Source organism: Telopea speciosissima, chromosome 1, assembly GCF_018873765.1.
Source record: "Telopea speciosissima isolate NSW1024214 ecotype Mountain lineage chromosome 1, Tspe_v1, whole genome shotgun sequence".
NCBI classification, from domain to species: Eukaryota; Viridiplantae; Streptophyta; class Magnoliopsida; order Proteales; family Proteaceae; genus Telopea; species Telopea speciosissima.
In genome coordinates, this window is record NC_057916.1 from 78,823,080 (window position 1) to 78,848,665 (window position 25,586).

Genomic DNA, 25,586 nt, shown 5'->3' on the forward strand with positions numbered 1-25,586 from the left:
GTTTCTTATTTTACATTTTAGCTTTGAGAACTTCATTTGACTTGTTACTACACCTAAAGACTTGTCTTTTGGCAGGCTGTTTGGATACAGACATATTAACCCTTTAAAAATGGATTACACAAAAAATGTCCAAGAGAAGGATTAGCATATTTATCTACATGAAGTAATAGACATTTTACCTGGTGAGTGCATCTCCTTTAATCTTTCTATATATAAGGTGGACTTTCTTACCTATCACCATGCCTAGTGAAGTATAATGTACGTTTTAGTACTATTTGCCACATGGGAGTACATGGGTTAATAATCCATGTCGCAGAGAAATAGGCAAGCATCTCATTGGTACAATTTCAGCTTAAAATGAATAAAGTAAGTAGCAAAAATTACAAAAGATGTCATTTTACATTTTATATACGCCTCCATTTGATGATATTTTGGTAATTTTATTAAATCTTTGAATTTGAGTATGAAAAACTTTCCTTGCTTATTTTGGATTAAAATTTAGCCATTGAAATACATGTGGGGTCTTCTATCACATGTACACCCATGTACTCTCAAGTGGCAAATAGTGAAACATTATACTTCACTAGACATAGTGACGCCTAGGACCCAAGATTGGGAAAATGTTTTCTTCAACCATGGAGGGTTTACCCAAAATTCTACCATCATCATAACTCCCTTTCTAGTTGAAGGTCCGGACCACCCTTCACTAGCTATTTCCACACACCTATCCCACTGAAATGATGGCCATAGGTGAAGGTATTCCTCCTTAAATGCGGCTTAAAACTCAACCCTATACGATCCTTCGGTACTGCTTATGCTGAATTACTCCCTACACCCGGGATATTTTCCAATACATCAGAACGTCCAATGAAAGATCAAACTACTTGTCTACTTAACCTTCACACGAGAGGCTCTTCTTTATTATTTTCTCTCTTCGACTCTGGTAATGGGACCCATGTGAATGATATTGCTCTCTACACCGGATTTGGATCCTCTCTAATGGGGGAGATTGCCCAATGAGTGCCCAATGAGGCATCCAATGACTGGGTTGACTTGCCAATCCTGGTGGGCGCCCAATCAGTGCACCCAACCAGCCCAGCTATTGGATGCTCGTTTGGTGATGCCCTCATTGGAGAGAATCCTGATCCCTCTATATTACCATTGATATGAGGCACATATACCCCACGTTTGCGTAGTGGGAACCCTAGTCCCCGAAAATCTAATTGTAACCATATTAGTTATAATTAGATTTGTCACCCTCCATTGATTTCTGCCGCATGAAAGAATGGGAAAATATTACCGATAAAAAAAGAATAGAAAAATAATCTCCCCCAGTTCCCTGCCTGGCCTAATTCCCCAATGCCTCTAATAAGGGGAGTGTACCCCACCTGGGCAGAGTATTTGGGCAAGGGTAGGGTGGTCATTGCCTCCTTGTTAGGGGCACTAGGCCGGGTAGGGAACTGGAAGGGATTGCAACGACCAAAATGAAGACGAATTTTTATTATTAAAAAGAGGCCAAATGTTCTCTGTGCACTCCAGAGAACTCAGTGCCCAAGGGGCATCCACATACCTCCTGAGCATGCTGGGCTCCCTGGAGAGGAGCTCAATCCGACACATGAGGGTGGGCAAAATGACCACCCCGCCCCTAAATGGCCAGCCCATGTGTTTGAGTATAGCCTGCGGAGTTCGGATCTACTCCCCACTTGGGGACAGTGGGGACAGAACTGAACCCTCCACGGGGCATGGATCCCACAGCCCATGTAGGGTTGGTATCTGTCCCCAGTCCCCACCGCTCTCCAAGTGGGTAGCTGATCTCGACTCTGCCTGCTTTGTGGCATAGAGAAGATCAGCCCTTAAAAAAAATAAAAAAAAGAAAGGGGAGAAAAGCCAACTCAACTAAAGCAGTTTACATATGCGTTAGAGAAAAGCTCAATCAATGTACAGAAGGAAAGGAAGGGCGGAAGGAACAGAGTCGAGCTAGAAGAAATTATTAAGAGGGATAGGCTCAAATGGAATCAGCACCAGAGGCTCAGCCATTGATGAACCTGGTTGCAGCACTGGAACACGCAACCCTAATGGCGAAGCAGCTCCCATCGACAACCGACCAATCTCAGATTCTCCAAGTTTGCTCCTCGTTTCAGAACGCTCACCATCATCTCGGTGCCTTCCTTTCCCGCTTCCACTCTTCCCAACCTCTCTTAGCCGGCGATAATTTTGTCTCTTCGGCCGTTGGAGAGGACGAGCCGATGCAGGTAGGAGACGATGAAGAAGTAGAAGTAGAAGCAGAAGCCGAAGGGGAAGGGGAAGTGGAAGAGAACTCAAGGACCGTCAACAAGGTGGAGGAAAGAATGAGGAACTTCGCCCTCCGGAAAAAGTGCCGCAAGCGCCGTCTCTCGCCTTCCTCCATCGTGGCGGCTGAGCAACGACCGTCCTATGAAAACGGTTCGGTTTGGGAGCAGCCATCGTTTGATCCGCGAGAGAGTCGTCTCCGATCTCTGGATCTTGTCTTCCAGTTCCATGGCTGATATGAAGTGCAGATACATGGTCGGAGTGACGCGACCAACAGAAAACTCGCAGCACCAGCAGCAGCATCAAGTCAATGGCAGAGCCAATGATGAAAACAGCCTCTTCGTTTGGTTGTGGACGCTTTTCGCTGCTTGAAATGATTGACTGCAAGAAGTCTGATGCAGTGGAAGCACAATTTCATCACCTGATTTTTGTCATTCGAACGAGATTTTATTTTTTTTCATTTTTCCTTGGATAGGTTTTGCTTGTGTTAATCAGCAGGAAACAATTGCGATATTTTACTTTCTGTAAAGCTATTAAAGTTCAAGAAAGATAATATAGAAAACGAGTTATTGAGCATTCTGCCTGGGTTTCCTTTCTGATGCTTCTTGAGGCAATCTTATCAGCCAATTACAGCTATAGAGATCATGGAGGCACTCTACAGGAATTCCTAAGAAGCATCCAATAACATAGTAACAATAACTGGATTGAGGCCATGGGTGGTTAGGTTTAACTTCTGTAACTAGCTTGGAGTTTCTTTGCCTGGGGAAACTCCAAAAATCAACCATTTATAGCATTAATTCCTATTCTGGGGATAGAGTGGAAATGAGTCCATCTTTCATGAAGAATAAATGCACTCAGAATTGCTATGGCAAATACAAAATGAAACCATTCCATTCAGTGACAACCAAGCAGGCTATCCTCTGCTGTTACTTCGTTTTTTAGAGGCGGTGGGGGAATAGTAATTTTTCAATTTGAACAAGTAAACCAATCAGTAGACCTTGTGCTGCTGGAGGTTGAACACAAGATAATGAAGCTATACAAACTCCTACTATAGTAGCAACTATACCTCCCCCTCCCCCCAATTTTGAATGAAATTAATTTCCAGTAATGTTATTTTACACCCATGCTAGTGAAGTCCATCATTATACAAGATCTTGAATTTCAGAAAACAGTACCTTCCAGGTCATATTCATCGATAGAACTAGTTGTGCTGTCACTTCTGTGTCAAATATTCTTCCTGAACACACCCATGAATGTGTCCTTGGCTAGAACATCGGCCTTCAAATTCTGATGTACCACATGAGAGGGTGATGACCAGGGAAATCAAATGTACTCCATAAGCATCCTCTTTCATTATTGCGATCTTCCTCCCAATCAAAATTGTAGAAGGTAAGGCTTGCATGCCCACCTCAGGGTGCTGGATGAACTGGTCCTTTCAAGGAAGCCCGAAACACTAGACTTTCACAATCAGGTTATGCAATTTTACAAAATCTTCCAGCGTCAGTTCCTCTGGTCTTGACTGCATGTACAAAAACACAACAAAATGTGGAAAGAAAATTATGAGAATGACAGATTATTTTGAAGGGAGTAAACATGTACAATGTCAGCATACTTACAGTAGCTGGAAGGCCCACCCTTCCAAGTGCTTTTTCAATCTCATTGGGTGTGCATAGGTGCTGAAGCGATCTCCGCAGCATCTTACGCTTCACATTAAATGCAGAATTGACCTACATAAATTAGTGGTAGATGACATGTTACAAGAAAGAATGGTTCTCCAACAAACTAAGGAGGAAGGTTCTTGAAAAGTTTAACTGCCAACCCTGCATAGAAACCTGATAACCTGAGAGAGGAATAATATTTCAAGAGACTGATGGTTTATAGTAGGCTCAAGAAAATGACACTATCTTGGAAAAGGTGATTTCTACTACTGCATGTCAACCCATATTAAGTCTGATAAAAATTCCATTATGTCTGACTTCATTGACTAAACTATGAGAAATTATTTTCTACAGAAAAATATGGAATATGCTTGGAACTTGTCTACAGAAAACAAATACAGCCATCACTGTCATGGTATGCCAACACAGCTCAGCCTTATCCCAACTAAATGGGGTTGGCTACACGGATCCTTTTTTTCCAATCAGCTCTATTCAAAGCCATTGTTACGAATCCTAAGCTATGTGTGTCTTTCCTCACCACTTCCCTGATAATCATTTTAGGCGTACTCCTGGCTCTCTTAGCTCCTTCAATCTGAATCAAATCACCCCTCCAAACTAGAACATTCAAAGGCCTTTGTTGCATATGTCCATACCACCTTAAGCGACTTTCTCTCCACTTACCATGTATCGGAGCTACTCCTAAATTTAGCTCTAATTTTTTCATTCCTTATTTTTTGTTTTCTAGTTTTACCACTCATCCATCTCAACATTCTCATTTTAGCTACATTAAGTTTGTTTATATGTTGTTTCTTTAGTACCCGACATTTATCGGATGTCTTCGAAGAGACACTACCCGAAATTTAGATCCATACAGCATTGGGATGCAATTTCACTAATTTCATCAAAATCTTGCCAAGAAAATGATACACGGAGATCTGACCAAATGGAAAAAGAAGGCTTATCCCAAAATAAATATAAATAAATGAAAGACAGGAACAACCATTGAAAAGAAACTTTTAGTTGAGGGAACTGGTGGATAGTCTGCAGCTTGCTTGAGCTTAAACCTAACAACAGCTGCATCAACCTGGAAAAATGACATGCAGCAATCAAGGTATATCTTCATTTGATCAACAAGCCTAAATTTTACATGGATTCAATGTAAACATGCATATATATGTCATTTTTTCAGTACATTTATAAAGACCATTGAGATCGATAGTTAGTAAATAGCTTTCACAAGCATCATCATAACACTATCTGGTAAAGAAATTTTCAAAGATCCATCATCTATCTTTCCAAGATGGTTCTCCTTGCTAAGGTTTTTTTTTTTTTTTTTGGGGGGGGGGGGAGGGGGGAAGAGAAACTGATTAATGAAATTATGCGAAAAGCAACCATCCCTTTTGCTTAAGAACAACCATCTGTTTAGCTTCTCTTGAGCTACTGCTAATCAAAGCTGAGGTCAGAATTGATAGACCAGGATACATCAAGCAAGTTTGCAGTTTTTAACACAGAAAACATTGTTGTAGCTTCTACATTGGATGATACAAGAATGTCATGAGATCAAAACTCAAGAGTATTCAAATCTAAGTACCACTTCCTGTGTTGAACGAATGTACTGAGAGTTCCTTTTAAACATTTATTTACCTAGCTACTATGTAATACTGATACATATTTTTATTCAAGACCTCCAAATTAAACTTAACTCTCTTTAGAACCATAGGTCGTCTTCAACATCTATAGCTACAAGTATTTGTATCTTATCCACCTCAGTCATTGATGCTTTAATGTCCAGCTAAGATCTTAAATTTCTAGCGCTTCATGTTTTTTCTCTTCCATCCCATTCCATTCCATTCTGTTCCAGGGTAGGCGGCTAATACTAATCTAATAAGCGAAGTAGTCGTCGTCTGACCAATCGGCTCGGACAACAGACTGCTCGTGCCCGTCCAGAGCTAGCTGGTTCTCCCCGAAATGTGTTGAGGTGCAGCAGTTGATTGGACATCTAGGGGTAAAGCACTGTTTCGGTGTGCGCCACGAGAGTGGTACCAAATCATGGTAAACTCTGAATACTAGATATGAACCCCCTCCCCCCCCCCAAAAAAAAAAAAAAGGTCAAGGTCGGCTAGTGAGACAATGGGGGATAAGCTTCATCATCGAGAGGGAAACAGCCCGGATCACCAGCTAAGGCCCCTAAATGACTGCTCAGTGATAAAGGAGGTAGGGGTGGTGCAGAGACAGCCAGGAGGTTTGCCTAGAAGCAGCTACCCTTGAAAGAGTAATATCCTTCGCCCGTTATCCCCTCTAATTTCTAAATTCCTCACATATCAATATTCGTTCTTAATCCTATTCACTATTATATTTTGTTTTCCTTCTTTGTACGCAAATGGATTGTCTTTCCTTCATCATTTCTAGAAAATCTGACTGCATCCTGCAGATAAAATTGAAACACATTTGACACAATGAAATTTGCATCTATGTTAAATTGTTAATAGTCAAAATCTACTTACTAGCTCCATGTCAAGGTGTGGCTTGATCTTTTGGCTCTAAAGTTAAGCAGTGCCCAAGTACAAGGCAAGATGAGGAGTAAAGATGTGGTCCTTCTACTACAACCATTGAACTACTGCTTTCAGACAACTATTTGTCCAACTTCCCAAAGAAGTCAATTTTGTGCAACCATGCAGCTTAGTAGTTGAGGAACCATCAAATTAGTGTATAGAGAGCTCTATTATGTGTTCATATACTCATGAACAGGATAGAGAGCTACTACATTTCTCTTCAATATCATTCTATTTCAATCACAGATTAAATATTAGTGAAAGATGCTTGCTGTGACATAAATTAATAAATTAAAAAGGCGCATAGTTGAAACTAATATGCAGTCACATGCACTTTACTAGCCAGATGAGGAATATTTAGCATAGCCAACAAGACCACAAATGCTGAAATGGAAAAAAAGGAAGTACTTACATTGGGCTGAGGAAAAAAATTTGACCTAAGGACCTTAAATTTATATTCAGGATCTGGAAATCACAAAAAGAAATTAAAATTATGAGGAAATGCCAATCAAGAAATGAATATAAATGAACTGTGTATTTTACTAGCTATAAATATCAGAATTTAGGAATAGCTTGCCTATTTTTAACAAATCTCCATAATAAGTTTTTTTTAAAAAAAAAAAAAGATGCACCTACTTATTTAGTCATTTAATTGAGCTTTATAAGATCAAACACAGCTTAATATCCATACAATAATTAATCATAATAACTAGATGGCCTGAACAGTCATATAAGTAGGTATGTAGTCAAAAGAGGAATACGGCAAGCTCTTGGTTTACACCAGAGCTAGAGGTAGACAAACCCCACAGTCTTATATTCCTCCTCTTGGAAGGGATAGAACTCATATGATGGATGGGTCTCTTAATTAAGCTTTGATTCAGAACCAAAGAGTTAAATCTGAAGAAATTTTCATTTCAGAGCATGGTAGTAGTGTCTACTCAGACTATTTTTCCATGTGTTTAAACAGAAAGAAAATAACAAAAAATTGGGCGCGGGGGGGGGGGGGGGTGGGTGGGCGGTGGCAGAAACATACGAGAACAAATACATATTCCAGGGGTGCTTTATGTTTCATAGGAAATCCAATACCTGAGTAAAAGTTCACAAAAATGTTGATGAGTCGATACTCAGACGTCCGCAAAGATGCATCCACCAAGCGTAAAGCTGTTTCATCCTGAAATGATTGACCAATTTAATACACAGAACAAACTCATTTGCATCTGAGTTGGAAGGAGAATATCCTTTCTCTATTAAATATAGAATAGTCACCCAAAAAGAAAAATGATTTCCAAAGTGAGAAACACATTCATTTGTCTTGAATTTTCTCATAGCAAAGTAGGGAAAATTAGAAACGCACTGAAAAGAATAGTGAAAGGAGATATCTACTATGGATGATTGAGAAATGTAAGGATTTGTTCACTTGATATGACCATAATGCATAATAAGTGCTTCTGACATTTGAGGTTGCTGTCAGTGTTTTGTAATAGAAGGCCATGTCATTGGAGGAATTCTAGCAACAAAAGGGTGAAGAAATTAAAAAAAAAAAAGACAGTATGAAATGCCATTGTCATAAGATTGCCAGCTTGCTTATGTATCCCGAGCTTTATGGGTTTTTTTAGTCTATAAATTTACCTCCACAAATCCATTCAAGGCTTTTCAAGTACTAATAACATAGCTCATAAAAAGGCATATAGGAAAAGAAAAAAAAGTTAGACCACTACTTGATGCTGAGTAATATATTGGCATCACATCCTGCAAGTAGAGACTGTTTAGTTTTGAAATTTGATCAGTAGAATTTCTGAGGTGAATGAGTATCAGCATTACGTGAAACCAATCCATAGGTAACTAAGAAACAGAACATGCCCATTGTAGCCACAGTGCCACACAGGGATTTAAAAAATTAAAAAAGTTATGCCAACCTGGAGTAGAAGGACAACTTCTGAAAAAATGTCACCCAGCGGAAGAAGTTGCTTCACCACATCAGTACTTATATTGAAAGGTATATTGGAGACTACCTGCAAACATGCTAAATACATTATTTTAAGCTAGATATAGTCCACAGTCAATACAAAATATAAAGATTATTATTATTATTATTATTAGTATCACTACTAATACTATTCTTTTGATATACAACCAGAAAAAGAGCAAGTAAAAAATAAACAAGAAAAAAAATATAAAACCAGAGAACATCAACGTGAATAGAACGAGCCACAGGAAAGGGCAAGAGAGAAAGCAAAGGAAGAAAAACACCCCCCAAAGAAGAAACCAGAAAAAAAAGAGCAAGTAAAAATATATATACAACCAGAGAACATCAACAAGAATACCATAGTCCAATGCCAAACTTAGGAACTTCACGAAGCCAAGCTAAAGAACATATGGTATAATTGAAAATTGAACTAACTGAAATTTTACACAGTAACGCTTTTATGCATTTTCACTTTCCTATTGAAGTAAAGAAACAAAAAATTATACCATTTTAAGCACATATGTTATTTACGGAATCATATTACGTTAATCTTTATAGCAGTGACCAAGTACTTACATAGAGGTTTTGTCAGTCCATACATGAAAGTATGAGATAGTATGCACAATGTTGCTTTAGCTCATTATTTGCGATGCATGAATAAATGCATCATCTACACAGAACAACTGTTTACCACATTCAAGGAGATAGTGCAATTATTGACCAACATATATATATGGATGCAGATTTTACTTTTGCATATCTTGAATTGGTCTGCAACAACTTCCCACTTTCCAACAATGACTGCAAATGGAAGCGAATGTGACACTTTGTGAAGTCCTCTTGCAAAACCTACACAACCCCATTGTAGATGTTAGAAATTTTTTCACAATTTATTGACAATAAGAACCTGAACAACACACTGGATTCAATGTGTACACATCCAGTTTGAATATGATAGTCGCATATCCACAAAATAATTGTCGGAGGTAGTAGAGATGGCAGCAATCGTAGCAGGCATGGTTTGAAATTTCGGTGGTTTCAGTTGAAATTTACCGAAATAATTTGGTTTCAACCCGCCTCGAAACGAAACTGGCATGGACTCTACAGGTATACCAAGTTTCAACCAAAACTTACATGTTTCAGTCGAAATTTTGACATTCTTTCAGTGACTCCATTTTGTTTCGCCAAAACATTACGGCCACATTATATAAATACTAAATTTTGTTCGAAATCGGTCACAAACAGTAACGACAGGTTTCTACTCCAAGCTTGTGTTTTTTTGCATGATTTTGGCCATTGCACTTGCAATTCTTGGTGGAACAACTCGTTGGAAGCTTGTACAAGTCATCTACAGCTAACATTTGGTAGATTTGAGGGAGATTTCTTGAAGATTCACAGCTTGAGTTAATACCCTCTTTTCCTAAACTAAAATTTCAAAAAGTAAAGAAAATATGTACTGGTTAGACTTCAATTTTTTATGCTAGATAGCATAAGCATAAGCTGATCTACGACTTCACGGAGTCGGATTAAATTTTCTTAAATTAAATTATTTTTAAAATTTTCTGATTTAAAAATTTGATTTTTCTTGCAACAAATTTTTAAAAAAAAAAAATTGGGTTAATACTTATTGGTTGGAACTCAATTTTATATATGTTAGACAACGTTGGCTGATCTATGGCCTCATGCTGTTGTTTTTTTTTAATTATTTTAATTTTATAAAATAAGAAACATATTTTTAAAAATTCAAAAAAAAAAAAAAACTACAAAATTTTGAAAAATATTTTGTTTTGTTTGAGAAATAGTGAAAACAATTTAAAAGTATTGTTGTTGTCTTTTCAACTCAAAATGATGCTTTATATGGTGTTCCATACTTACATATTGATTAATTAGGTTATTAGTTATTGCTATTTAAAAAATTATAAAAAATTAGATTTAAGAAAGGGAAAAATATATTGGTTAAGTAGGTCATGATGATTAGTCATAGGGTGTGTCGTCTTTTGTGGATAGCATCTTTCCTTCCCAGGTCCCCCAACAACCCTATTAGCCCTTTCCACCAAGCAGCTACAGTGGAGGCCTGTTTGCATCATCTTCCCAACCCAGTGATCTATATCCAAGGTTGGGGTACCTAGAGTATGTTGATGATTACATATATGAGGCTACTGTATGGACTTTGAACGTTTCTTCCGACATATCAAGATATGGACATCTTTTGTGATCGAGTTGGAGGAACGGTTTCTTCAGTGGTAACAATCTTTTGAGCCGGTCTGGAACACTGTGGTATTGACATAGAGTAGGAGACTAGGAGGAAGGGCAGGGTTTTTTTTGCTTATTTGCACCTTTGACGTGGGTTGACTGACTATACAGTTATGACATTGTAACATTTTGACATTTAATAATATTAAATGATTTTTCTCTATTTGTCACTTGCAATTACATATTTTAGTTGTTTTCATTTATTTCTGTATGTAATAGTACTAAATCATGTGTAACATAGGCTATCTTTGAGAAATATACAGGTAAGATACGACGTACACTTCGGTATGAAACTAAACTAACATTTTGAGTGTGTTTTTCAACAATCTAAAGGTTCCATTTTGTTTAGGGATGCTTAATTAAAATTCAATAGAATCCAATGGTGGGATCTTGACTTATGAGTTAAATCAGAAAATAGCAAGTCTAGATCCTATTTTTTTAGGAGATTTCACAGATCTTTAGATCAGCACTTTAGACCAACCTGGATATCGCAAGTAATGAGAGAAATCGGGTCCAAAAATATCGTTGGTCCAATGGTTGGATGTTGTGATCTAACAGTGCTCAAATCTGATAAATAAACTCCAGAACAGGGTATCCGTAAGAAGCTTAACTCTGAAATAAGTGATGAGTAATTTCAGACAGTCAAGTGTCCTTGTTTGAACAACTAACAGAGTAGTTGGTTCTGCCCAGGAAAGGAGATTAGGAAAGGCACAGCACTTATCTCGATAAAGAGATTGTTGTAATTTGGGTATACTAGTAGGTGTATTCTGCCCTAAGGGTATACTTGTAATTTTGTTCTTTTCTCCTTTATTATAAATAGAACTTGGCTGTGATCCCCAAGGATAAAAGTCACTTTTCCCCAATCAATTTCATCATGGTATCAGAGAGGGAATCAATCTTGGGATCCCCGTCCTCGTACCCATGCCACCGCCGCCACCATGAAGCACCACAGCAGTGCCGACTACTTCTTTCTCTCTCCTGACTTATTTATTCTCCCTCGTGACTCCCACAACATCATCGCCTCCACTGCCTATATCCTTCTCCTTCCTGACTTACCTTCTCACCTCCATTAAACCACCGCCACTCCTTTTCTTCCTTCTCGCAACTCCTACACACCACCGCTAGCCTTCTGCCTGTCTTTCTCCCTCTCGCGACTCACCTTTTCTCGCCTCTTTATCTCCCGCAACTCTCCTCCTCTACCGCCAGCCTTCTGCCTTTCTTTTTTCTTCCTCTAAAACTCTCCTCACTCCGTAAAGGGTCTTCCCTATGATCTATCCCTCTCCCAACTCAGCTTTTCTAATCTCTTTATCTCCCGCAACTCTCCTCCTCTACCGCCAGCCTTCCGCCTTTCTTTTTTCTTCCTCTAAAACTCTCCTCATTCTGTAGAGGGTCTTCCCCATGATCTAACCCTCAGTGGTTCCTTTTTCCCACTGAGGGTCTCTGTCCTTTGATCGGTCCTCTTGTTATGGCCTAAACCAGCAATTTCTCTTTCCGCTGGTGGTTTTTCCCTGAGATGCTCTTTTGCTTCAGCCACTTTTTCAACTTTATCATGCTGTAGCCAACAGCTGAGATTACATTTTGATCAGCAATCATGCTTCGGAAACCAGAATTCACTTCACAACATCTACTTCGTAGATTCCTTCATTATCATAGTCTAGGAAGCCGTTGTTGGCTTCATCCTCAAGGGTTGCATTAACTGCCCAAGGGTACGTATGTCCTTTGGTTACCTATCTAACTATCTTGGTAAGGGAAGAGCTGAGAATGACGAAGATGGAATAAAAAATGGATAATGTTAGGCTCTATCGAGGAAGCCTTGCTTCAATCTCATGAGAGATGTTTTAAGATAGATAATCGATGCTCCTCCATTAACTATTCAATAATAAATAGGCCTTACACAGTCACATCCTAACCAACACCTCCCCCACTTACCACCCTCTCCATAACTACCCTCCTGCCCATAGAACACTCCCTAACTACATATGATAACAGCATCACATGAGACCCACTTACATGAAATAATAACTAACACACCCTACAAGCAATAACACCACATACAGCCACATAACCCATGCATGAGCCATGCACCCACGTCCTTAACAACTCCCTCCCCCTTGAATAATGGTCTTGTCCTCAAGACCAAAAGATGGGAACTGGTGTTGGAGTAAATCTCGATCTTCCCACGTGGCATCTGCGGGGGATAGTCCCTGCTAATGATCTAGAATCTGTTCACGGCAATTGAAGGTTCTTCCGCCCAATATAGCTAGAAGCTGTGGCTGTAGGACCCGTCATCCTCACAAACAGTTGGAAGACCTCCTTGAACCGGTTGGTGCTTCCCAATTTTTGGTTTGAGAAGAGACACGTGAAATACCGGGTGAATCCGGGAATTCTCTGGTAACTCCAACTTGTATGTGACCTTCCCGATACGCTGGATAACCTGGAACGGTCCATAGTACTGGAGAGATAATTTCTTCACCTTCCGAAGAGAAACCGATACTTGGTGATAAGGTTGCAGCCGTAAATAGACCCAATCACCTACTCTGAATTCCCGTTCTCGATGACTGCGATCGTATACCATCTTCATGTGGTTCTGAGCTTCTACAAGAACTTCTCGTAACTCCTGGAGCTTGAGATCCCGAGTTCGTAACTCCTGCTCCACTGCTTCAACATTCACTGTCCCGGGAACCTAGGTTAAGAGAGTAGGTGGAGGCCGGCCGTAAACCACTACAAAAGGGGTGGTTTTAAAACCACTTCAAAAGGGGTGGTTTTAATGGCGGAATGCCAACTAGTGTTGTAGCAGTATTCAGCAACACTACCCCCACTCCTTTGGGTTGGATCCTGTGAAGCATCATAGGTACATCTCCAACGTTTGATTCACAACTTCGCTTTGGCAGTCGGTTTGAGGGTGATACACCGGACTGAAGTTGAACCGGACACCATGTAATTTGAACAACTCAGTCCAAAACTGGCTGGTGAAAGCTGGATCCCTGTCACACATGATAGTTTTGGGTATACCATGTAATTTAAAAATATTATCAAAAAGATTCTTGGGCTATCCCAGCGGCAGTATAGGGATGAGAGATGGGAAGGAAATGGGCATATTTGGATAACCGATCCACAACTATCAGTATGGTTGTGCACCCCTTGCAGTTCGGCAGACCCTCCACGAAATCCATCTAGATATCCTCCCATACACGTTCTGGAATAAGAAGTGGTTGGAGTAATCCGGTGGGAGTTAGTTGCTCGACCTTGTGGCGTTGACATGTGTCACACTGGGCATCTTTTCTTGGACGGTCTTCCTCATTCCTTGCCAAAAGAACGTTGATTACATCTGCTAGAACATCTTGTGGTAACCCTCGTGGGTCCCACCATGATATTCTCCGATGATTTTGTCGATCAGAGCAAAGTCCTTGGGCAAGAAAATTCGGAACTTAAAATAGATAATTTCGTCTCTTACTTGCCAAGGTTCCATGGCTTCTCCATCTAAGATCTGTTTCTTCAACTCCCTGTCATCCTCATCGGCACGCATGACGCAACTCCTCCTGATAGAGTCTAACCAACTCAATAAGGTGGATTAGAGTGCCACTATTTTGTAGCACCCTAATCCCTCTTTTTCCTCCACCTCATCCCTTCATGAAAGAGCATCAGCCGCCATGTGTTCTCTCCCCTTCTTGTACTCGACTACGAAGCCGTAACTCATCAACTTGTATGACCACCTTTGTCACACGGGACTGCGGGAGTGGTTAACTTTTGACTCCACAAATATTGGAAGTTTTTGTGATCAGTACGCGCCACGAACTGCCGCCCTACTAAATAGGGGCGCCATTTTTGCACGACCAGGACAAAGGCTATTATTTCCTTCTCATAAGTGGATAATAATAAATTATTTTCTTGCAATGCCTTACTGAAGTATGCTATTGGCTAATCTTGCATGAGGACCGCTCCCACGCCTAGGCCACTTGCATCACACTCGATAATGAATTTCTTTGAAAAATTGGGGAGAGCTAGCACTAGGACCTTTGTCATAGACTCATAAGTCATAATCGTTTTGAGTGTTTGGAATGCCTCGTCAGCTGTAGAATCCCACTGAAATCGGTCCTTCTTGAGTAAATTGGTGAGGGGCCTCGTTATTTTACCAAAATTTTTAATAAATTTGCGGTAGTAGCCTGTTAATCCAAGAAATCCCCAACGACCACTCCTCCTGAGATGACGTGGCCTAGGTAGTGCACCCGTTTCTACCCAAATTGACATTTCGACTTTTTGATGTATAGGTGGTGAACTCTGAGAATATCCAACATCGCCTCCAAGTGTGCCAAGTATTCCTCCCATGTTTTACTGAACACCAAAATACCATTAAAAAAGACAAATGAATTTCCTTAATTGACGTTGGAATACCTGATTCATCAAGGATTGGAAGGTCGATGGTGCATTGGTAAGACCAAACGGCATCACCAAGAACTCAAAGTGGGCCTAGTGAGTTCTAAATACCATTTTCTTCATGTCCTCTGGAACCACTCGGATCTGATGGTACCTAGATTGCAGATCGAGCTTTGAAAAGTATCGTGCTCCTTTAAGTTCGTCTAAGAGTTCATCGATCAATGGAATCAGGAACTTGTCTTTAATGATCATCTTGTTGAGAGTGCAATAGTCCACACACATGCTTTAAGTGCCATCATGTTTCTTCACCAAGATCACCAGTGATGAGTACAGGCTGTTACTGGGCCTTATGATACTGGTCTTGAGCATCTCCGACACTAACCGTTCAATTTCCCATTTTTGATAGTAGGGGTATCGATACGACTTTGCGTACACCGGTGTACTGTCGGCCTTCAATGGAATTCGGTAGTCATGTGCCCTACATGGCGGCAGCTTCTTCGACTCCTCAAATATGTTCTGGAATCGGTCTAGGAGTCTTTGAAGTCGATTTGACTTACTCCTCAGTGAGGGCTGATTCGGCTCCAATTAAGGAGTTAAACTGCAACAGAACTCCTTGCTGGCTCCTCCTTCTCTCATGATTGGGGTTATGGGTAACCCTATCTCCCCTGGTAGTTTGTCCGTGCAGGATTACTTCCTTGTCATCCACGTGGAACTTCATGGTAAGGTGAGAGAAATCCTGCAAATTGGTCCCAATGTACGCAACCAATGTGCTTCTAGCATGATCTCGTAACCACCCAATAAAAGAAGGTACAGGTCAGCAACAACAGGGACTCCTTGCAGATAGATTTCCATACCGGCACACCTACCCGAACTAGCGATCTTCTTACCCGAGGCCACCATTACCTCCATTCTATTAGTCTCCGTGGGTTGTAATCCCACTCTCTTTGCAATTTTCTCACTTATTAAATTATGAGTACTAGTGGAGTCAATCAAAATGGAGATTGAGATTTGATTGAGACTCCCAATAACCCTCATCGCCTCAGGTGTGTTCACTCCACTTTAGCATTCAAGGATATCTCTGGGAGATCGTGCACGTCTTCCTTTGCTTCTTCGCTTAGATCGTTCAGACCTTCAGTATCATCTTCATCACAAAACCCTTGAATTAAGAAGAGTTTCTTGCACCGATGGCTAGACACAAATCTTTCGTTGCAGTTGTAACATAAGCCCTTGGCTCTACGCTCCTGTATCTCAGAAGATGTTAATCTATTAATAGGTAGGGAAGAGTTACTTGTCGTTTGTTCCTTGACAATTGATGTAGGTCTCTTTACTTCGCACGGTGGAGGGTTTCTTCTCTATGCGTTGCTCCTGGACTCATATAAACAAGCTAGACCTATGGCTACCGATAATGTGGCGGGTGTCCCTACCAGCAAGTCCACCTGGATGTGTTCCTTCAACTCATAAACGAAATGCTCACCTGTCGGTGAGGTGGAAGTCGTCCCACCTTAGAGAGTAACCTCTCAAATCGGAACTAATAATCCCGTGCCGAACCCAGTTGTTGTAGCTTTGCCAGTTCCCCAAAGAAGTCTTGGAATAGGGATGGTCCAAATCGGGAACGGATGTCGCTGCAGAAATTCCGCCAGGTCAACAATTCTTCAGCTTGCTTAAAGACCTGGAATCAGAGCTGTGCGTCTCCCTCCAAATGGAAGGAAGCCAATGCCACTCGTTCCTCTCGCATTTGGTGGAACTCAAAGAAATGCTCCGCTTTACACATCCAGCCTGTCATGTCTTCGTTCTTGTTATAGCGTGGGAAATCCAACTTGACTAGTTTTGGTGCAGTGGTTTGCTGGGTGGTGGTAGAATGTTGGACTGTTGGCTGAGGTGGTGGTCCTCCATAAGGAGGGGCGGGTGCCCTGGAGCTTTCACACACCTCATTGTGGGTAGATGCCTGAGAAGTAGAGAACTTCTTAATAAGTTCCTCCAATCGAGTAAGGATCTGCTGCTGGTCGTCCATTATTTTCCTTTGACCTTCATGGAGTGTGCTTACCTCGTCCTCTAGCTTCTCCATTTACCCGTCCATGTTCCGGCTCTGATACCAAGCTGGTACGTACGTCCTCTGGTTACCTATCTTGGTCAGGGAAGAGCTGAGAATGACGAAGAAGATGGAATAAAAAATGGATAATGTTAGGCTCTATTGAGGAATCCTTGCCTTAATCTCATGAGAGATGTTTTAAGATAGATAATCGATGCTCCTCCATTAACTTCTCAATATTAAATAGGCTTTACACACGGTCACTTCCTAACCAACACCTCCCCCACTTACCACACTCTCCATAACTACCCTCATGCCCATAAAACACTCCCTAACTACACGTGATAATTGCATCACACGAACACTCCCTAACTACATGTGATGACAACATCACACGAGACCCACTTACATGAAATAATAACTAACACACCCTACAAGCAATAACACCACTTACAGCCACATAACCCACATGCAATAATGATTCTCATAACCCACGGATGAGCCATGCACCCACGTCCTTAGCACCCAATCACTATCAACCTGGGGCTTACAAACTTGTGTGTCGGGGGGCGGTAATGACTGAATTTGACTTACCACACTGTGGATAGAATTTTGCATAGAGGCCGAACTCATTACAATGGTAGCATTTGATGGTACTTCTACAATTCATAGGAGCCTTACCCTTATCCGATGTGACTTGCGGAGTTTGGTTAAGAGTATCACTTGGCCTATGTGCTGTAGAATTCTGCTTGGCATCCTTAGATTGTGAATTAAAATGTCAAGATGCTGATTTGAGTAATCCTCCGCTTCAAGGGCCTTCCCGAAACAGTCGTTCAAACTGAGGATATGGATCACACCGATCTTGTCACAAATGTCAGCTTGTAACCCCAATTTGAAGTGAGATAAGAGCTGATCGTCTTCTTCCTCTACACCGGTACGTGAAAGAAGATCATCAAACTTGTCCATGTACTCCTCCACTGTCATGGTCCCTTGATGAAGAGTGTTAAGCTGATCATGAAGTCTTTCCCAAAAGATTGAAAGTACGTACTTCTCTTTCAGCATTTATTTCATCTCTTCCAAAGCTGTAGGTTCTTGTCGACGATGATACAGCTGATCTTCATGAGTGCGCCACCACTCTCTTGCAGTCCCTATTAGCTTGGTATGGGCTGGCTTCAACTTTCGCTCCTCTATTAAGTTGAACTACTCAAAGTAGTCATCGAGGGCACACAACCAATCATAGAATACATGTGCTTCGTGTCTCCCGTTGTACTCCTTCAACTCCAGTTTAACCATTTGCTCATCATCACCTTGCCGATGGTTCAAGTCACAATCAAAGTGATGTAGTATCATCTTCTTGGAAAGTAGGATTGTTGATGGTTCTTTGTACTCTAGGAAGAAATCAAGGAGGACGATTAACTGTAGTAGTCTGCTGCTGCCCTCTTGTTTGTCCAGTGAACGAGTCCAAACGCTGCTCCATACTTGTCATTCTTTCAACCAACTTTCAAACTGTCTCTTCAAGTGGTTCCGTAGCCTGGTTTTGGTTATTAGAACTCTCCTCAGCCATATCTCTGATCACGGTTTTAAGTATCCTTCCGTATCCTCCGATACTAACCGATTCATATCATATTTTTAAGTAGCGATATGATAGTACCGATACGATACCTAATAAAAATTTGGTATTAGAACATGTAAGAAACCTCATCCTTGATAAATGATAAATTAATGCACTTGTCTCATTGTACTTTGTTCTCCTTTTTATACATGATATTTTTTACATATTACTTATTTATAACGTTTTATGCTTCAAAATTATATTTTGCATATCCTAAGCAATTCCATACGTTTCTTGACTATTCCATATACCTTTATTGTATCTTGCATCTCTCCAATACGATATGCTATGTCTCATACAATCACCCTTCCAATACGATACCCATACCGATACTTAAAAACATGGCTCTGATACCAATTTAATGCAAGACCAGGCCTGTAATAGTTTACCAGACGTAATCTGGCAACAGGATCTCAAGAACACAGTTAGATTCCTCAAATTTAACAACGTCAAACTTCTCTGATGAAGGTCAAACTCTAGAATTCAATCACTCACAATGAGTATAAACACACTTCAGAATATGAGAGATACTTATTGGGTGGTTTAGGAATAAATAAAGAATTTCAGATCTGAGAAAGAAAACTCAGAAATTAGTAAAATTGAAATTAAATCAATCAGTAGGGTAGATTTTTCCCAAACTCTAGTCAAATTCTACCCTTGGGTAGTCTCACAAAATCCCAAAATATTGCTTGGATCCAACGGTTGGATTAGAAGTAATTAGGGGAATTAAAATTCTGAAATCCAAACGTGCAGATTTAGTAGATTTTAAGTAGCAGACTAACCAGTGTTCAAAACACCACCATACCAGTGCCGACTTTCCCTCTGGGGATGCTCTTTGATAACCCAAAGTTTGGAGGGAATCCGATAAGTAAAACTGACTCGGGAAATAAAAGATTAAATTATGAAACTGGGTATAAAACAGAATATCTGCAAGATAGTAAATCAGACTTTAGAAGTTGAACCTGATCGTACCTGATGGAAGAAGTATAACAGTAATTGAATGATCAAATAATTCAGTTGAAATCAGAGAGAAAAACTTCAAACCAGCAGTTAATCAATTGAACAATCTTAGAACAGTGTGTATATGGCGGTAAAACACAGGAGGAGGAAGAAGAAACTAAAGAAGACAACCTATCTCAGGTTTGGGTCACTCACCCACTATATCCCACAGCTAAATGAGGCCTAAGCAACTCAGAAAATTCATTAATCAAATTGTGTCAGGTCTTGTGAGCCTTACATTGTATTTATAGGCCTCCAAACATAATTCTACTAAAGCTATGTGTTGTAATTTGGGTTTTTTTGGGTATACTTGTTGGTATATTCTGTCCTAAGGGTATACTTGTAATTTTGTCCTTTTCTCCTTTATTATAAATAGAACTTGGCTGTGATCCCTAAGGACACAAGTCATTATGCTCTCCAACCTTTTTCATCACTATGAATAGTTAAAACATACACCTACCATGAATAGGAGTGCTACTAAGCTATTACAATGTTTCTGAAATAAAAAATAGCTAATAATTAAGTATTCCTACTTGAACTAGGAATGGAAATTAAAGCTTCTACTAAGCTCATGCCAGCTAGCTAAAAGCCCAGTCCAGCTGGTTGGTTCAACACCTCATAAAATAGGTCCAATTTTTGGACCTTGGTTCTTCAGCTGCTGCCCTGCTTCCCTACTAGCATCCTAGTATTGCTTGAGTCACAGTCCATTGCACTAAATCTAGCATTGCCTAGGAGACACTTCTGGCTTTTTTTACTTTAATTAAAAGGATACAGTATCTTAAAAAAAAAAATGTCAACCCTTGAAATTTGACTGGATAGAGATTTTGTTGCAACATTGCATTATTAGTCCATTCCAGGCTAACATGCCTTCTATATCATGGAGTACAAAATGACCTAGTAGAACTGAAAGTAATACTGTGTAAGGATTTCACATAACAACAGTCCAGCGGACAAAAATAGATGTATAATCCAATAAGTAGTAAGATAGCACATTATTGTAGGATTCTATCCAGGTTTGATCTCAATGCACACTGTTACTTTGCCAATGAAGGTTACATACTTTTTTGTTATGATAACATTAAATGGTTAACTGTGAAATGCAATTTTTCTGAGTTTGTCGAATCATCAAGAAATCATCATTAGATAAAAATTCAACATCAATTGAGACAGTGACAGAATGTCCCCCCCCCCCCTCCAAAAAAAACAAAGTCTACTAAAAGAGTTGGAGATTACCGTGAAGTGATCTACACTTGCAAACCGCTGTCCTACATGTGCTGCCATGTGTGGATCCTACAATCCGTAAAAATTCATGTCATAAAGAAAATTGGGGAAAAGCAGTAACTGATGGACTCTGTGTGTGGGTGTGTCTCTGAGAGAGAGAGAACTCTTATTCTGGTGATGTGCCTCATAAAGCATGTTCAGCATCATGAATTACAACAGATTAATGAGTCCACAAACCTTTTCAATTGCAAGAACAGTTGCACCAGTGTTCAAAAGAACACTGGTCAAGGAACCGGTCCCAGGTCCTATTTCTAGGACCACATCTCCATCTGTAACATTGGCGGTACTGACAAGCTGTTCGTTGATGGAGGAACTCAACATGTAATGCTGCAATTACATATCACAAGAGCATTCAGATCATAACAGGAGGATGGTTGACACTCCATTTAAGCGATATTCATTACAATCTAGCAGCGTATTAGAACATAATTGACTCAAACCAAAGCTCATTAACATTTTTCTTTTGGGTATTTCTGTGGCACTTCCTCAGTGCTTTAAACCAATAAAAAAAAAATCCTTGAATCCCAATAACCCTAGTCCACCATATGTTTGCTAAAAACTCCAACTGAACTCCTGGCAATTGTCACACTCCACAACACTGGTCCAATTAATTTTCACCAAACTTTTGGGGCTTCAAAGTTCTGAATGCTCATGGACTTTGCCAGTATCGAATGCAAAGCAGCAACAGTTTTAACCAAAACAAATTAGACTAGGAATTCTCAGGAACCATAAATAGAGTATAAAATCAAATACCGTTTAGCAAGAAACACTGAAACAGAGAAGGGATCGTAGTGATACCTGGCCAAGAGATTTTCTAGGAGTACGACCCCTTGATTTGAGCGCGTTGAGAGTTGTATGATAATCATCTTCGCTTCTGTTTCCACCTTTCGCCACCACATAAGCATGAGAGCTCCTTCTGATGTTTCTTGAGCGTCTGTGCGAGGTCAGTGAAGTTGAAGCTGAAGCTAGTTCACCGCTTCTGGACGTCGAAGAGCAAAACCCAGGAATTGGCGGGAAGGATTGCACAAGAAAAAGCATTTTGTATGACCTTGTCGTCTCAGAAACGGAATAAACGGTCACAGGACTCTGGGATTGGGATTGGGTTAGTGTTGGCACTGCTCTTTAGGGCAGCACCATGTTCGGAACATCAGATCGCCAAGTCCCACACTCCGACTACGTCGAACTCGGCCGGTCCAATTCCATAGCCTTAAGTTCCGTTTGGTTCCTAGTAGAGTAACAAAATTTACTTCATTGTGCCACACTTTTTTATTTTTTATTTTTTATGAAATTAATGGAGAAAAGTTCTCTGTGGGGGAGTGTACCGCCCACGCCCAGACACAGAGAGTGTGAAATGACTACCTACCCCAATGATGCCAACGTGCACACTCTCATTGGCCCTTTGCACGCGTAGGGCTAGGCTCCTCCAAAGAGAACGCAGACCAGAGCCATGATAAATATATTCAATGAAGCCTAATAAATCTTCCCCTCTCCCCCCCCCTCCCCCACCCCAAAAAAAAAACAGGGAAAGAGAACGCCACCTGGTTGGGCAGCATACGCCACCCTTGCGCCCAGACACATGGAAACATAAAATGACCATCGCACCTGTAGTCATTTTCATCTTTCTAGAGGGTGTGGCGTACACGCGACCGAATGGCATTCTTTCTCCCAAAATAATTAGGGGAAAGAATAATAAAGAAAAAAAAAAAAAGAATTAGATGAAGAAAACTACACAATAAAACAACAGGCTATCCCTACAGTCGAATAAAGCTATAAGGGAAATCTGGAGAGGATACATGGACCTTTATCTGCTCCATTTCCTGAGCAGGTCCATTTCCCCAAGTTCCTCTAATAGAAGGGGTAAAAATGACCACCCTTAGACACTGCTCTGGTGGAGTCTACCTAGGAACTTGGGGAATTGAAGCGAGCAGAAAATGGAGCAGATAAAAATACGAGGATACGTTGAAAAGATAGAACTCAAAACAACTAGGCACTAGAGCCAACTCTGAGAAGATTAAAATTACTAGGCCACTCCTTGACCAACAAAACACCTTGATCAACGGGACGCCGAGGAAGAAGAGCCGAAATCCCTGTTGGGCTCCAAGAGAAGGAAATGAGATATTCTCTCATGGGCTCAAAATGGAATGTGTTGAAGAATTATCGACAATTATCAGACGTTGTCACTTTGTTGATTCATCAGGATTCCCCCGAACTGGTAGGTTCAAGATATTCAAGTTAGATCCAAAGGGTCGACGTTGGATTAAGGTGGAGGACTTGGGTGATCAAATGCTATTTATTAGCATCAACAGTACTAGTTTATCTCTCTCGGCAATTGACTACCCTAGATTTAGAGGAAACTGCAGATATTTCACAAATAATAACTTCAGCGAGAATAGACCAAAAGCTAGCCACTATTTGGGTGTGTTTCATTTGAAAGATAACAACACTGAGTTTTATTCCTCAAATTATATACAACCCTCTTTTTTTTTTTTTTTTTTTTTTTTTTGGTTATTGGGAGCTTTACATATGCAGCCCTCTTTGTATCTGCCCATCTCGTTCACACCAATTTCTTGGTAGGGAAGGGAAGCATTTTGAGGGCGGTTGTTGAGATGTCGTATGTGATTTATATCTTTAACCTTGTCTTATGGTTAACATTATATGAGGAGGATAATTATACGATTTATCCCCATAAGGGTATTAAGAGCAGTTCATCATTTGATAAGGGTACTTTTGCCATTAAGAAAGAGTTAACCATCATTTAAATGCACAGACCTAACCGAGTGGACTAAATAGTAATAAAGTCATAATATAAGAGGTGTCTGTAATATATTGTAAGTTTTTGAGGGTATCTATACTATTCGACCAACCTGCAAGGGGTGTCCGTGAAATTTTCCTTAAAAATTATCTTCTCAAATGAGTCAAGGATGCCACATGCCCTTAACCCTAATCCAACCCATTTACTTGACATATCATGTAGTATTGAACAACTTAAACGAACATCAAATAATCATCGATTCATGAGTTCTCTTTGATCTCCCTCCCTCACCATTATACTTGGAAGTTCAGGTCTCACTCTAGATAAAACAACTTATGACTAGAGCAACAAAGATGGAAACATTCTCTCTCTCTCTCTCTCTCTCATCTCTAGGGTTCCAAACAAGAACTAGTTTAAGAGAAAAAACCAAGCCATTGAGGCATTGAATCATAAGCTAGGGTTTCAAGCTGAACTGACCCAACCAATATTTTAACTGTTTCTAAACTGAACCTTGCGCCAAGTAGCCAACCCATAATCTGAGATGACCAATTCCTTTTGGATGGTTCTGATCAAGGAGCATGTATTATGTGATTCTAATTTTGTAACACAGCAACAGCTTCCACAACTCCTACTTACACAAGAAAAACTAAAAGGAAATATATTAAAGGTGTATCACCCCTTCACAAAGATGAGTTGTCTTGCAAAACTAAGAAAATCTATCATATTTTCTGATTAATTTCCTCTTTTATCACATGTTCTTATTTATCCTTAGTATCTGGCACACTTAATGCATTAAAATCTTTTTTTCTTTCCTTTTTTATTAAAAAATAATGAAGAATATCTCTTAATTAAACCATTGGGTGGACAAAGCTACCTGCTTATTCATATTCCAGTCATTCTAGAATCAAACCATTATCATCATCCATTAAGGGTCATTGTCAAGCTTTCCAAGTCTTGTAAGATAAATCTGTTTTTTGGTCAGAGTCATATCTTTATCTTGGTCTGAGACATACAAGATATGAAAATGGCCAGATTTATAGTACCTTTCTTTCTCTTTTTTTTTTTTGGGGGGGGGGGGGGCAGAAAAAGACTGAAAAAAATACAAGATGGGCTTAGCCAGAAGAAACTCCTATAAAAAAAGCAAGCAAATCTCTACCACCTATGGCATTGCCATTAGCAGGAGAGGAAAGCTCATAGCACTAAACAAAACAAAACTAGGGAAATATCATAAAATTCGATATCTAGGATGACTCAGAGCATCAATCAATAGTTCACCATGCATAGAAGGGGTAGGGGCACCATAGAAGAAGAAACTTCCAAACGCACTGCTGAATTTGCTAAAAAATTATTCTGCAAGGGTGTTAGCTTCTCTAAAGCAGTGAAAGATTTTCCACTCAATAGAGAATGGAATGACTAAAGAGAAAGCCAAGCTTGACAAACAAACCACGGAACTACTTTCGACGACATCAAAAGGACTACTGAAACCGAGTCACACTCCACCCAAATCTTTTGATAGCCAAGGTCCTTAGCCAACTCCATACCATGAATTATAGCATAGAATTCAACTTCAAAGTTTGTTTTCACTCCCAAGGAACCTTCTAAAGGAGAAAACGTCATTGGTCTGCCCATCACAAAAAATTTCTCCTGCTCCAACCCTCCCTGGATTTCCCACAGAGCAACCGTCAACATTCAGTTTCAACCAGCCAGCATGGGGGAGGCACCAAAAATTTTCCAGAGGATCTCGATTAGGTCTTGGACAGAAAGGGAGACCCAGGAGCCTAGATAAAAGCAAGTCTTCAACTGACGCAATCTGGCTCTTAA

The 25,586-nt window shown here is 40.1% G+C and overlaps 2 protein-coding genes across 4 annotated transcripts; one reads left to right on the forward strand and one right to left on the reverse strand.

The window, feature by feature from the left end:
• Positions 1 to 1,883: 1,883 nt before the first annotated feature.
• On the forward strand, positions 1,884 to 2,715 carry LOC122659474. Its single transcript, XM_043854584.1, has one exon. It carries the CDS (start codon positions 2,010 to 2,012, stop codon positions 2,523 to 2,525), a length of 516 nt encoding a protein of 171 aa, XP_043710519.1. The 5' UTR covers positions 1,884 to 2,009; the 3' UTR covers positions 2,526 to 2,715.
• Positions 2,716 to 3,302: 587 nt separating this feature from the next.
• Positions 3,303 to 22,163, reverse strand: LOC122648687 (ribosomal RNA small subunit methyltransferase, chloroplastic). Of its 3 annotated transcripts, XM_043841907.1 has the most exons (11): positions 21,812 to 22,160; positions 21,191 to 21,340; positions 20,966 to 21,022; positions 9,216 to 9,314; positions 8,416 to 8,511; positions 7,586 to 7,670; positions 6,912 to 6,964; positions 4,948 to 5,031; positions 3,906 to 4,016; positions 3,698 to 3,808; positions 3,303 to 3,576 (listed from the first exon to the last, which is right to left on the reverse strand). In XM_043841907.1, the coding sequence occupies exons 1-10, from the start codon at positions 22,049 to 22,051 to the stop codon at positions 3,743 to 3,745; spliced, it is 1,041 nt and encodes a 346-aa protein (XP_043697842.1). In that variant the 5' UTR covers positions 22,052 to 22,160; the 3' UTR covers positions 3,303 to 3,576; positions 3,698 to 3,742. The 3 variants fall into 3 exon arrangements, with proteins under 3 accessions (XP_043697842.1, XP_043697841.1, XP_043697843.1); XM_043841906.1 differs by having other exon boundaries at positions 3,303 to 3,808; positions 21,812 to 22,158; XM_043841908.1 differs by lacking the exon at positions 4,948 to 5,031 and having other exon boundaries at positions 3,303 to 3,808; positions 21,812 to 22,163.
• Between the last annotated feature and the right edge of the window lie 3,423 nt (positions 22,164 to 25,586).